General features: G+C 35.0%; 1 protein-coding gene across 5 annotated transcripts in view; it reads right to left on the bottom strand.

The window, feature by feature from the left end:
- Positions 1 to 15,135, bottom strand: part of usp8 (ubiquitin specific peptidase 8) — a 38,939-nt gene that overhangs the window by 12,295 nt on the left and 11,509 nt on the right. For all 5 annotated transcript variants that reach the window (XM_028823499.2, XM_028823493.2, XM_028823496.2 and 2 more), the window contains 7 exons: positions 14,796 to 14,943; positions 13,885 to 13,936; positions 11,245 to 11,416; positions 4,605 to 4,767; positions 4,128 to 4,272; positions 1,401 to 1,648; positions 535 to 1,044 (listed from right to left, as the gene is read on the bottom strand). In XM_028823499.2, the coding sequence (XP_028679332.1) occupies positions 535 to 1,044; positions 1,401 to 1,648; positions 4,128 to 4,272; positions 4,605 to 4,767; positions 11,245 to 11,416; positions 13,885 to 13,936; positions 14,796 to 14,943 (1,438 nt within the window). The remainder of the gene's footprint in view (positions 1 to 534; positions 1,045 to 1,400; positions 1,649 to 4,127; positions 4,273 to 4,604; positions 4,768 to 11,244; positions 11,417 to 13,884; positions 13,937 to 14,795; positions 14,944 to 15,135) is intronic.

Raw genomic sequence — 15,135 nt, forward strand, 5'->3', positions numbered from 1 at the left:
ACATTCATATGAATATAAAAAAGAAATTTCAGAGGGTAAATAATGGAAATAGAAACAAATTCTGCCCATCTTGAACTGGTATATGGTAAAGGAGTTTGAAAATGAATGGATATAGAAATTAGGTAGAACAGCAACACAGTGGTTAGTGCTGCTATATCATAGCTTCAAGACACTGGGTTTGAATTCTAGAAAAAAAAAATCGAATATGCTATCCCAGTGACTCGAATTTCTATTATTCAAGCAGCAATAAATGCAATTTATGAGAGGTACTATTAGCAATAAAAAATGTGGTCAGCCACTAAAAGCTTATTTGTTTATATGATACTTCAGTGAACCAACAACTTTTGGTAACTGGATGGATTTATTATTTTGCGACTTCAAATCCATCAAATGCTTGAGAAATTCACACAATGTATATTTGTCCAATTTTTGAAATCTGTTGATAAATTTAGGATCAAAAGGGGTATCTACTTATATTTCCTTTTTGACAAAAGAAGTATTCTAAACATTGTACAACATGTTATGGGTACTCACCTTAGTTTCATGACTGGCCATGATATCTGGAGAGGATTCTCTGGAGCCCTTATTTACTTGAGCCATTTCACTACTTCTTCCTTTCTCTTGTTCTTCCTTTAGTTTTTTTTCCAGCTCTGCTTTTTCAGCTTCAAGTTTTTCTAACCTTTTCCTCTCCACTGTTTCTTTGTGTTCTTTCTCCTCCTTCTGCTTTTTCTCTCTTTCTTCCTGCTCTAATTTCTCCTTCTGTTCTTGTCTTTCTTGTTCCTTTTGTTGCTCTTCTTGTACATTTTTTTCTCGTTTTCGCAATTCCTGCTCTTTTTTTGCCTTTTCTATAAGACTAGCTGTTTCTAGATGAATCTGATTTTTCTCTTCCTCCGTGAGAGAACTGCTTATGTCAAAAGATGGTTTTACCGAGCGATCAGGAACAACTGGTCCATTGTGAATATTTTTTTGGTCAGTGGATGCAGCAGCTATGCCAGATTTGGTGCCATTTGGTATTTTTACTGAAGGCTTCTTGGTACGATCAATCTATTGAGGAGAGAGAGAGATGACATTTAAAGACTTAAAATAAGAAAATATGAAACACACTAACAATAATCTGAGATTTTTTAAAATAAAAATAATAATAATGTTATTTTTTTGGCTGCTCCCGTTGGGGGTTGCCACAGTAGATCATCTTTTTCCATAAAATATAATAATAATGTAAGCAATAAAAATGTTAGATCCAGTATGTCATATTACTCAAGCATGAAACAGATAATAGTGGTATCTCATCAAGGGTTGGTGCCAGTCTTATGTCCACTGCTTAAGGCAAAGTCACCTGTTTCCCATAACCCTGAACTAGATAAACATTTTTTAAAATTAATGGAAATTAAATTACTTACTTGTGGAATAATCTTAGTTGTCACTACAGTTTTGCTGACTGCCTCGCTTTCTGATTTTGCAGAAGGTATGGGTGATTCCACCTGGTTTTGCTCAGGTATATTTTTTGTAGGCTGTTTAGTTTCTTCTGAATCTTCTACTTGAAGCTCAGTTTCATCAAAGGGAATCTTCCCATTTACTTCCACAGGATGTTCTGGTTCTATGTTAACTTGTACAGGAGGCTCTTCTAAAGATGGGTAGCTAAAATTTACTAACATAAATAAATAAACAAATAAATAAAACGTAACCACCAATATTACATATATTTATACATCCTGTGCCTCAAATTAAAACCATTACCAAACAGGCATGCTAATACACATGCTCAAAATATTCTATTTGTCCAGCCTGAACATTTGCGTTCCAAAAAGTCAGAAATGTGGTAGTGTGTCAGTTTCTGGCATTATACCAGGACGTATTCCCTAGGCTAACAATCAATTATTCAGCTACAGTTTAAACGCTTTTTCTTCAATATACAATTTTATAAAAAGAAGCCTGCTTGAGATGTTACTAAAATATTTCGTCTGGGACAAGATACAGTTAATTCTTCTAAAACACAAACGTATTCAAAACTAATCCTGTTTTTGGTAGATCTTTTGGACATTTCATGATTATTATTATTATGTTGAAAAAAACATTTTCCTCTTCAGTTCCCAGAACAGAAAGTCTAATGTTTCCTTCTTAATATTTTGTGATGACTCTGAATTTACAAATCCCTCAACAACAGCAAGTCGCCAAATAACAAAGCCACCACCAGACTAAACTATTGGTTTTGGTGAGGTTGGGACTTCAGTTTCCTTGTCAGTAAGTGAATTACTGTATACTAGCCAATGACCGCCGTAGCATACGGTGGTGTAAGAATAGGAACGGAAAAAGGTGAGAAAGGAATTCAGAAATCAAGAAGAAATAAATACTTCTTGAAAGACGCAGTGTGCATGTAGAATTTCCGGCCAAGCAGGATTACATGTGAAAGTGATAAATAAATCAGGCTTTCTGAATTTATGTACTACGGCCATGGCATCCTGATAGTTTTGTTGCATGTATCTTGGATTCCTGGAAATGTGGATGGTAATATGATAATTTTGCCTACATGTACATTGTTATTTTCAGCGTTTGCTTGCAATGCGTCCGATAGTTCAACGCGCAGATCTTGTAGATGTAATCTGAGATAGTTGAGACGCACGCCCTCTGTTTTAACATACGCATCTACGATGTACTGTTGGAATAGTTTGCTGCTGGAGTGCAAAATACTAAATGTATTCCTCATTGCTAATCTGTATGCACAAAATTGGCACTGAGTAAGCCTTATTCGCTTGCCGGTTCTTTTATAACATGTTGTAAATATTTGTGCCAGCCAATGTCTCCGTAAGGGAATAAAAGTGGGTAAACCATTCGATCGCAATTGATATTGAGCGTGGAAATCTGTTTACAGGAGTTGCCTATGGGATAGATGCAAATGTCCCTTTCTTCAGGCGTTTCGCCATCTTCTCTGACGAAAATCGCTGCAATGTCGGGGCATTGTATCGTCGTAAATCCTGCCCAGGGTTTTCCTTGAAAACCATTTGTACAGATGCTGTTGGATTGGACTGAGCGATTTCATGTATGTGTTTGTATGATTTAGCGAAGGGGTTGATGGTTCTGAGCAAGGAATCTAGCTGGAGAAGTACATTTTCGCTACATGCAGAGTTTGCTTTATTTTGTAAGTGTGCTTCAGTAGCTTGTGCTGTGTCAAAAACATACAACTGTCCATATCCTGGAGAGGTAGAAGTGTTAGCGTATAGTGGAGAGATTTGGTGATAAATTTGTCCGTGTATTTTAAAACAGTATGGTCCGTGGCCAGGAGGTTGAGTTATCTGTGCACCCATGGAAGCAAACGCTAGAGAAGAGTTGTATTCTTGAATGTGTTCACGATCATTTTTAGCTTCTGATGTTTGCTGTGTAAGAAGCTGTTGTAAAGACACAGGTGGATCCGGCAAAGGTGGTAAAGCTACTTTACCGTTGTGGCAGCACCTCGAGTACTTGCTGAATGTGTTACGCTCAGCAGGCCAGTATAGTGCATGACATGGAAGAGTACGAATAGGAATCGAGAAATGCCGTGTCTGCTGCGTGTGGGCGGGAGCGGTTTTGAAGTGGAAGCAGGAAGAACCAGAACATAAATATATAGAAGAAATGATTACATAAATCACAACAATAAAATGTCCATTCTAAAATCTATATCAGCCAAAAAAGAAATCATTTGGTGCACTGACATTGTGTTTGAGTGCATACTGTATACAGAGAACATGGACAAGTCAACGTGATGCTACAATCAGTTATTATCAAAAATGCAAACTACTTTTAGAGGCAGACATGCACTGCCAAGTCAAGACATTCATCCCATCACATTTCAGATGAAGTGGTATGCACTGAGTAATGTACAGTTCACTTCTTTCACTACTCTTTAAGTTGGCCAGCACTATGATAGATGGTTCCTTTTGAATAATTAAATGCGGATGTAATAAAAATTGCATTTGTATATTGCAAAAAGGCAATTTTGACTTTGGTATTATAGTACTCCAGAAGTAAAAGTTTTTATTATTCAGCAAAATACAGTAGGTTTTGTTAAGGGACCATTACACATTTCAGAAAACTCACATAACGTTACACAAAGGGCAAAACAATGAGAGATAACAAAATGTATGCATACTTACATGAAACAACTATGGTTTCAGTCCTCTCCTGCTTTGGAGGTTTGATTTTGGCATTAGATGTATACATGGGATAACAAAGAAGCCAGCTTTCATAACCACCTTCTAAAACCAATGGTTCACTCCGAAGTATTGTCTGACTGTCCCACTGAAGAAAAGTTTCAGAGTTTAGATGAGCTACTTTATGAACTGTTCAAGTAATTACCAAAACACTTAATATAGTATTCCCACTGAGAATTAAAATGACGTCTACTAATAAAAGGGTTATGCTTTAGACCGAAATGTTTTTAGATATTGCAATGTTAATTACTGATTAAAAAAGAGGTTTAAAATATTTACTGTTTTAGCCATCATTCAACATTTCAAAACTGCTACTTTACAATTTAATTTCTATTTATTTTTATTTAAAACATTCAGAAATGTATAAGCAATACAGTGATTCGAAGCACGTTCAGCTCAATATTTCAGCAAATTTCATACCTTAAACAATGCATCTTTTAGGCTTTGTAGTGTGGTCCCAAGTTTTAGGTCTTTTGCAGAACTAAACCAATCTAACAAAACTACATAATCAGCAAGGCCTCGTTTCTTCCATTGTTCTCTGGATTCTGAAGGCAAGTTTGCCTCTATCTGGTTTACTGTTATTCTGAAAAAAATGAGTGAAAAATGGATTAGGACACTTCATAAAAACTGCAAGACAAAATTTTTATAATTAACAATAATCAGATACATTTCCATCAAATCTGAAATAGTGTCATGTCACAAGTTGCATTGCAAATACATTAAAAAAGATATTACACAATTAAACAAAAATACATTCCTGCATATTAAATGTCACTGAAAATACATTATGTACAAGTGAAAACAAAATAAGAAACATTTTTGTTGATATAATTCATTTTATAATTTAGCAATGTAAATAGGTGTTGCTCTACTTAGATTTTGTTAGAAATGCACATGGGATGCTGCTAATTACAATTACTCTGCCATTTCATATGTTAGTTAGATAGTTCTCTGAAACTCATGTCAAAACAGATCATTATAGTCAGTGATGCATCAAGTACCCAGCAATTAGACAGTATCTGGTATATCCAACCATAGTTTCAATACTCCACAAATATCCAGAGATGATATCAGGCACTGAAACTCAAAGATATCCATTTACTAATAACAAGAAAAAACTATTTTCACTGGTATGGTGGGGATATATTCAAATAAACTTAATTTCTTATAAACTTAAAAAAAAAAAACAAAGACATTATATAGTGTAATATCAGAGATTACTATGAAGGAACAATAGTTTTAAAGAATTCTGCAGAAGTAGTTGACAGTGCAGAATAAACAGCTACTTTCTTTACAACCAAATGAAAGGATTTTGTTTGTTAGGAATGTTAAGACATTTAAGAAAATTTTCAAACTGTGACTGAATAAGACATATTACTCTAAGAGTCAAATTCTTCTTGCTAACATAATTTTAAACAAAATTTCATCTTTTACAAATTTTACTGACTTATCATAATTCTTTTTTTTCATATATTGATACAGAATCTTCATTTCTTGTATAATAAGAATATTGGATTTTAAAAATTGTATGATGGATCCAAAACGGTAGTAATCACAACAAACCATTTAATTTCATGTTATGAATTCTATCTTGCAAAACAATTACCACTTTTTTCTTTGCTGTTACAGTGTCCATTGCCATTATACACTTTGCAAACACCATCAAAATAAGACTTTTCTTTAAACTGGCTTCAGCTGTAATGTGGAAAAGTTGTTTCAATAAGCATTCGAACATGGCAAGTTACAATCTGATAAATATAAAATTATGCATATGCTTTTGTTCATAAATTCTCCTCACCATAACATAAGTCCATTTTCAATTGTTTCTCTTTATTATACCCATCTGTGTCTGAGAAGTAAAAAAATGGTTTGTATTTCCTTAAGCCATGTAGAATTTGCAAGAAAGTAAAATTTGCTAGAATATTAAAGCTGATATATATTTTTGTGAAAATATACTATCATGAACTACCAATTTCCACAGTATGGACGAAGCAAGACTAATTTTCTCAAACCAATAACATCTGCTCTGCTTATCATATTACATTTATTGTCTTGTAGCAATGCAGTTGAGACCACAAGTCTATATACAAATTGGCTAAAAACTTTCAGAATCAATTACCCAAATTAACACATATCAAGTTACCTAACAATTCATGTGTCAATTAGTGTATCTCCTTAATGTCCATGAGTTTTTCCCTGAAATAATGATTAAAAGATAAGATTTATTTCAGCCTTTAATCACTACATCAGATTTTCAGTAGATCAAATGTTTGCATACACCAACAAATTGACTGTCACTTTAAATGGCATGGATGACTCCAGGAATTGATGTAATTACAAGTTTCTAATTGTCATAATTAGTCATAATTAGTAGTTAATTGGGACACCAGTAGCTGTATATAATGGCCTACCTGTACAGCTTGTGCCTTCTTGTGGTTAAGACAATGGGAACTGAGTCAAGACTTTAGGAGGAAAATTGTGGATCTTCACAAGTAGTTTTTTTTCTTAGGAGCCATCTCCAAAAGTTTTCATGTACCATGAGTAACTGTACAATCAATTGCACAAAAATATAAAAAACTTGGCACTACACATATTTATGTTGTTTAGGAAACAACTTCCAGGGATGAACAAAAGTTTGTTTTGAAAGGTTCAAGAGAACCCCAAGATACAGAAACTGGTGAAGGATTTGGAGGCACCAGGAACAAATGCATCATCTCAATCATTAAAACGGGCATTTTTTCACCATGGCCTGAAAGTGTGTCGGCCAAGAAAGAAATCATTATTCCAAAAGTACAGGCAGAAGTACAGTTCACAGTTGCTCACCTGAACAAAGACAAAGCCTTTTGGAAGAGTGTTCTCTGCTCAGACAAAACAAAATGTGAGCTATCTGGACATAATGATAAGCAATATGTATGGAGACTGAGGAGCGAGGCTCTTAATTCAAAGAACACCATTTCAACTGTGAATAAGAGGGGAGGCAGCACCATGTTATGAGAGTGTTTTGCTGGGAAAGGGATAAGGTGCACTTCATAAAATAGACGACATCATGAAGAAGGAGCATTATCTGGGAAATCTGAACCTACACTTCAAGACATCACCCAGAAAGCTAAACTTTGACCACAAAAGGGCCTTCCAACAGGTCAAGGATTCACTATTCTGGAGAAAAACTGTCATGGAAATTAAGTAGATACATTAATTGAATTAACACAAATTGTTTAGTTATGTGGTATGTGTGAAGTTGGGGAATTTGAGTTGAGCTGAATGTTTTTAGCCAAGGTCTATGTAAACTTGTGGTCTTAACTATATACATTTTCCCCCAAATTGAAGTACTTCATTTAATGCATGATTAATCATAAGGTCTATGTGGATTCCAGGAAAATGGTGAGCATTTAAACCTACTTGTATACATATTTAATTAAAATACCCTAGTGAACACCTGTGTTCACTGATGCTTAAAAAGCCCCCATTACTTTCTGAACAGGTCCATATGTCCGACAACAAGGTAAACAATTTACATTTTGATTTTTCAGTATCAATTAAATTCTGAATTGTTAAATTCAAGGAAAAATGTCTTGATGGATTTTGATACTAAGAACCTAATACTTTCACAAGATTAATAAATCCAGCACTTTTAAACTATTCTAAAAGAAAGACTGTCCAAAGCAATCATTTCTCCAGTGTTATAAAGAATTTCACTAGCCTAAAGATTATTAATAGCCCGCTAACAGGACTTTGTTCAAACACTGGGCTACCCTCTGAGGTTGCCTGACTTGATTCCACTGTTTTGAATATTTTCAATACAAATGTTTCATTACCTTCAAATATCCAAAGAACTTTGCTTCCACCTTGTGATTTACTGAATTACATGTTTTTTGCACTACTTTGAATTCATCATGAAATGGCACTTCAAAAAATCTCCAAATTAAACTCTTTACAGTAAAAGTACAGACAAAAATAAAGTAGTAACTATAACCACATGACTTTACAAACCTGGATTAGATGCTTATGTACCCTTTGATGATAACAAGTTTCTTTGCAAATAAGGCTGATTTTCTTTCAACTCTATAAAAATGTGCTTACTCTGCTTTCTTTCAATCACTTCCTTTTATTGTTTGACAATTTTTTTTTCTATTAAAGACCTGTGCTAGCTGAACAGTTAAAAAGGGTATTGGCCTTAGTGAACCTCAAAAGCATTGCCGAGAAAATGGCTTATATTCCTGAGCAAATAGAACTTCTCTAACTTTCTCATTTTGTTAAGATGTCTTGTGTGCTAGACAAATGTCCTAATGAGCCATGGTTTCAGTGGTCTTGCTGCACACAGCATAATACTGTCAGAGTAACACTATTGCCGTGCAACTCAGCAAGTTATTTCTGAATTCCAAAAGATGACAGTAGGGAGCTTTAACAAACTGATTTTTACCACCGAAGGCTGCACAAATTATTCAAAAAAGGAAGACTAATACATGTATAAAAAAAGAGCAGAAAACAACAGGATTCTTAACGTACAATACTGTGCGAATTACATCTTTCCTGTTTATATATAACGTGGAGTTTTCAGGACGTAACTTAATATTTTAGCAAAAAATGCACACATGTTGCAAGTTTTGACCATACAAATGGATAACAGACATGTGGATTATGCAACGTGAGAATTTTTTTTTCTAAGGACATTTCTCACATTGTTTACTGTTGCCCAGAATTGGTTACAGTAGGGCCCCTTTGAGCTTGTACAGGTGCTGGTCATAAAATTAGAATATCATGACAAAGTTGATTTATTTCAGTAATTCCATTCAAAAAGTGAAACTTGTATATTAGATTCATTCATTACACACAGACTGATGTATTTCAAATGTTTATTTCTTTTAATGTTGATGATTATAACTGACAACTAATGAAAGTCCCAAATTCAGTATCTCAGAAAATTAGAATATTGTGAAAAGGTTCAATATTGAAGACACCTGGTGCCGCACTCTAATCAGCTAATTAACTCAAAACACCTGCAAAAGCCTTTAAATGGTCTCTCAGTCTCGTTCTGTAGGCTACACAATCATGGGGAAGACTGCTGACTTGACAGTTGTCCAAAAGACGACCATTGACACCTTGCACAAGGTGGGCAAGACACAAAAGGTCACTGCTAAAGACGCTGGCTGTTCACAGAGCTCTGTGTTGTGAAAGATGAATGTTCTCTTCGTTCCCTTGTACTAATCCTTGTATAAGAAGTTAAGCAGAAGTAAGCTTTAAAAACATGTTTTGCTGAGCAAACAGAAAAATATTTGTCCAAAGGACTCAAGGTCTAAGCATTCCACACATGAGACTGCCTTATCCCGTTTTCCCTTAGTTTACATCTGAACGCCATAACAAAGGGGCCAAGAAATCAAGTTGCACAAGGGGCGTTGAAGGGGCTCAAGGATTGTGTATAATAAAAGTGTCGACTGTTGCATTTCATAATGATATTAAATCATGCATTCTAGGGGTATAAAAACTTTGCCCCACCCAACAGACGGGGTTCAGAAGAGCCCTGGTGCTGTCATGTAATATTGATTGCCTGCTTTTCTGAAACTCTGCTCACTGTGACTATGAAAAATAAAGCTGCTATATGACCACACCTGCTGTCTTGTCTGAAGTCTTCGTCCACAGTGTCCAAGCACATTAATAGAGAGGCGAAGGGAAGGACAAGATGTGGTAGAAAAAGGTGTACAAGCAATAGGGATAACCGCACCCTGGAGAGGATTGTGAAACAAAACCCATTCAAAAATGTGGGGGAGATTCACAAAGAGTGGACTGCAGCTGGAGTCAGTGCTTCAAGAACCACCACGCACAGACGTATGCAAGACATGGGTTTCAGCTGTCGCATTCCTTGTGTCAAGCCACTCTTGAACAAGAGACAGCGTCAGAAGCGTCTCGCCTGGGCTAAAGACAAAAAGGACTGGACTGCTGCTGAGTGGTCCAAAATTATGTTCTCTGATGAAAGTAAATTTTGCATTTCCTTTGGAAATCAAGGTCCCAGAGTCTGGAGGAAGAGAGGAGAGGCACAGAATCCAGGTTGCATGAGGTCCAGAGTAAAGTTTCCACAGTCAGTGATGGTTTGGGGTGTCATGTCATCTGCTGGTGTTGGTCCACTGTGTTTTCTGAGGTCCAAGGTCAACGCAGCCGTCTACCAGGAAGTTTTAGAGCACTTCATGCTTCCTGCTGCTGACGAACTTTATGGAGATGCAGATTTCATTTTCCAACAGGAACTGGCACCTGCACACAGTGGCAAAGCTACCAGTACCTGGTTTAAGGACCATGGTATCCCCCCTGTTCTTGATTGGCCAGCAAACTCGCCTGACCTTAACCCCATAGAAAATCTATGGGGTATTGTGAAGAGGAAGATGCAATACGCCAGACCCAACAATTCAGAAGAGCTGAAGGCCACTATCGGAGCAACATGGGCTCTCATAACACCTGAGCAGTGCCACAGACTGATAAGACTCCATGCCATGCCACATTGCTGCAGTAATCCAGGCCAAAGGAGCCCCAACTAAATACTGTGTGCTGTACATGCTCATACTTTTCATGTTCATACCTTTCAGTTGGCCAACATTTCTAAAAATCCTTTTTTTGCATTGGTCTTAATTGATATTCTAATTTTCCGAGATACTGAATTTGGGACTTTCATTAGTTGTCAGTTATAATCATCAACATTAAAAGAAATAAAACATTTGAAATACATCAGTCTGTGTGTAATGAATGAATCTAATATACAAGTTTCACTTTTTGAATGGAATTACTGAAATAAATCAACTTTGTCATGATATTCTAATTTTATGACCAGCACCTGTATATTCAATATGTTATCTCTCTATGAAAACATAATATTAAAAATTCTTCTCGAGCTCCACTACAAACTACATATGGTAAGTAACAAAAAAAAAATGACATCCTTGTGTGGAGTATTCCTTTACAAAGAAAAGAAAAACAAATTATCTTACTGTATAATCTTGCAATAAAGATGCTCTAGCACAACATTGCTTAACTTGTTTTCTTTCTTCAGTGGATAATATTTATTTAAAAACCTTACCCTGGTTTTATAATGTCCTCAGGAACGCTGATACTCTTCTGAGTAGGCACTTGAATTTGAGATTCCTGATAATCCTTTTGACTCCTGGCATCCATTATAATAACAGCAATGTTTTGATCATTTAATATTTCAAAAAGTTTTTTTGCTGTAATTGCTCCAAGTGACACAGAGTCTACGGTAAGCAAGAAAACCAAAATACTTGATTCAGTTTAGTGCAAAAGTCCCAAGTCCAGCCCTAAGAGTGCTAGAGTAGCTGACAATACTAACTGCAACACTGTTTTATTAGGATGTTAATTGTGTGCAACTCCATGAATTTATATTTTCCAGTTTATTTCAATGAATCAGTGGCTTTAAAATAAAAACATTAATGATACATTCAGCAAAGACAAGCTCAAGTATTCATTCTTCACACAGTTAAATTTTTGTAAGAACCATTTAAAATCGAGTTACACAAGATAATTTTAAAAAAGATTTTATATTACTGTTACTGGCCTCAGGCCTACGGGAACCTGGGCCAGGTACATGCCACTGTTGCTACAGGGTGTAGCCACAGCGATATGGTGAAAAGCATAAAAGAAACAGGCAGCAGTCCCGAGTCTCAGACCATACTTCTCTTTTCTACTTTATCCTCCTTTACCCATGTAGAGAAAAGCCAAGCAAAATGACACCTTTTATTGGCTAACTAGAAAGATTACAATATGCAAGCTTTCGAGGCAACTCAGGCCCCTTCTTCAGGCAAGAGCCTGAAGAAGGGGCCTGAGTTGCCTCGAAAGCTTGCATATTGTAATCTTTCTAGTTAGCCAATAAAAGGTGTCATTTTGCTTGGCTTTTCTCTACATTCATAATGGCTAACACGGTACAACACCCTAGTACTCCTTTACCCAGAAATATATAAATGCTTCAATTTCTGCATAGATCAACATGGCAATCAGTGAAACAATGGTGCAAGCCAATTTCCTCTGCATAACAAATAGTGTAAACACATTTACTTGATTAGAAACCAATGTCCCCAGAACTCATTAATTTTCCAAGGAAGCAGACAGTTCTGTATCTCCACATTGTGTGTAGATGAGATACTAAATCAAAGCAGTCTGACTCTTCAAAGCAGGTGACTCTTTAGCAAGACAGGTAAATATTTATGTCCTGTAGATAGCCATCAACAATGACCTGTAGCAGAATTTTCCAGAAATTCTGCATTTTCTTTAAAACATTGGCTTATAGTCCATTACACTAAGTAACACACAGAAATATCATCTTCTGTAGAATACTGAATTCTAGCCCATTACATTAGCAGCTAATTTTATTAATTGGACTGTAGAAACTATGGAGGACTGATATGTATGCAGGTCGATGTCTTCTGTTTATCCTTGAGCACTAAAATATTTACGTTTTCAAGAAAATTAAACATTTCCGTAACATAAAAATTGGTAGTGTATTAAGTAATGTAGTGCTTTCTGATACACTACAGTTGGCAGTAATGAAAGGAGAACGAATAAACTGTTTCCTGTTGCACCTCACCTTTCAGTATCCCAAATAGAGCTGACCATTGAAATAGCAACCTACACATTGCTATTCTGTTCTTAACATCTGGAATTGTCCTTTATTAGTATTCATGGAGAGGCAGACACTCAGGACAAATTATCGATAAATCGGTAATACTTTGAAGAGTTATGACTTGAAGTAGTGTCAAATTAACTGTGTTGAAGGGTTTAAATAAAACTGAAAAGGACAGTTCACGTTACAATTTTCAGGCCAACAGCTATCTCCACCAATGATTTATTTCCCACTATAATACATGGTTTGAATTGAACTGTACTCAGTGTCATTGGCAGGTGATAGATTTCTTCAACCCTTTACTAAAATAGTGACTAAGGATTTGTTTATTTATTTATTTTAGCATTGTACATTGTTATGCATTTATGGCTAGTTTTGTTTCAAATTAAGCAGTCCAACACATCATCCAAGCTTCATTAAAATGTCATTACTGTATAACATTGTGACTTTTACTAGTTCAATCAAAGTTAGATTAGCACTTTTCGGTTAATTCTTTTTAGTCAGCTATTAAACAGCTTGTATATGATAAACATTATCAGCTCTACTTGCATGGGACACAGTGTTATTACTAGCTGCTTACCAAAATACTGAAAACAATAACAGACAGAACAAGGAACATAAACTACACTATAATTGGATGATTTATCAGAAAGAATTTGAACAGTAATTATGTGATACAATATAAAGAGCCGTAACAGTCAATCCTCATAAGCCGTATTACATGCTGATGAGTACACTAAAAAACACAGAGGAAAGTGGTCTGCTATATAGTTCAGAATGGATCATGTATGCTCAGTGACTTTTACAAACAAAAGCACTAAACGGCATTATGTCATAATATAGGTTTAGGGCTTAGTGTAAGCTGGACATGATAACCTTATGTGTTTCAACGGTAATGAAATTTCAACTTAACTACGCAAAAAAGTCCTAAACTATTTTAGTTTACATAATATAAATATTTTAAATAACAAATTTGATAAAATTTGTGGTTTTAACTCTTTACTTTACAAGACTGAAAACATATAATATTTTGGTATGAAAATACAAATTATTATATATTTACTTGTGCTTTAAACATGCACTTACCTTTTGATGTCTTATTTTGACCATCTTTTAAATCCTTCTGCTCCAACTTAATCTAAAATATAAAATTTAAAGAGTGATTTTATATATCAGAAATACTATAAATTCTTCTCCGTTTTTGCATATACAGCACTTTCTAAATCTTTCCAACTATGAAAGCTCTAAACAAGTCAATACATTTAGAACTTGATATTTTAAAAATGAACTACTGTAAAAGAAAAAACATTTTCTCTAGGTATGTGGTCATGGGCTAAACTATTTTTGGTGTCAGAAATATTCTACAATCTGCACTTTAAATGGCATCATTAGTATTCAGTAGTATCTTGAAAATGTATGTTTAATTAAGAAGATGCTGGAAAACTTGCACATTTTATCACTTTTAAACTATATTAATGCCAACAAATTCTGTCAACTATATTTTAATTTAATAAAAAAACAACATAATTCACAGATTCTTGGCAAAATGGTTCACTCAATTGGTATGCACTATTTTCAACTGCAGTCAATTGTTAGTACAGTATTTGTTTCAGTAAATCACAAAGATTCCAATGTAAATGTTATGTGTTATTAAAAGAACTTTGCATTTTAAAATAATTTCCAGTTTAATTTTTCAGACTTGCAAGCCTCTTGAAAAAATGTAAGAGGCGATACCAGATCTTTCTAGCTTTTATGCTGAATTAAAAATAGAGTGAAACTTAACTTAGATTAACACGGCGATTGCTCACTTGCTGTTCATGGTGCTGGTGTGAAAATAACACCCAAACATATCATATTGTCTATTTAAAAACTTAAAAGATCAGCCATATCGTTCACGGCACATTTTTAATAGTCATTACTTCTTTCACCTTTTTAAAATCTTGCTCTCAAACACAACTGCCTGAATAATGGAAGCTGCTGCAGTGTAACGACCTTACCTTCTTGTCTTTTTTCACATCTCCATTTTCTTTCAGAGCACCTTTGGCTGGTTCTTTTTCTTCAGTTTTTGATTTCTCTAGTTTTTTCTTCTTTTCTTCTTGTCTTTCCCTCTCTTCTAGTTTTTTGCGTACTTCTGCTTCCTCATATCTTAAGAGGGGGGGGGGGGGATGTGGAAAAAAATTCAAACTCAATTTAAGCAACATTTTCCAATTCTACAATATTGGGGACCTTAGACTTTCTAGTTTTCGTTATTTTTTACATTTTTGTTTTAGGTATATTTCAGGAAAAAAAAATATTTCAGAGTAGAAAAGTAAGTCTGTATAATAAAAAAAAAAAACT

This window comes from Erpetoichthys calabaricus, chromosome 17, assembly GCF_900747795.2.
Source record: "Erpetoichthys calabaricus chromosome 17, fErpCal1.3, whole genome shotgun sequence".
NCBI classification, from domain to species: domain Eukaryota; kingdom Metazoa; phylum Chordata; class Cladistia; order Polypteriformes; family Polypteridae; genus Erpetoichthys; species Erpetoichthys calabaricus.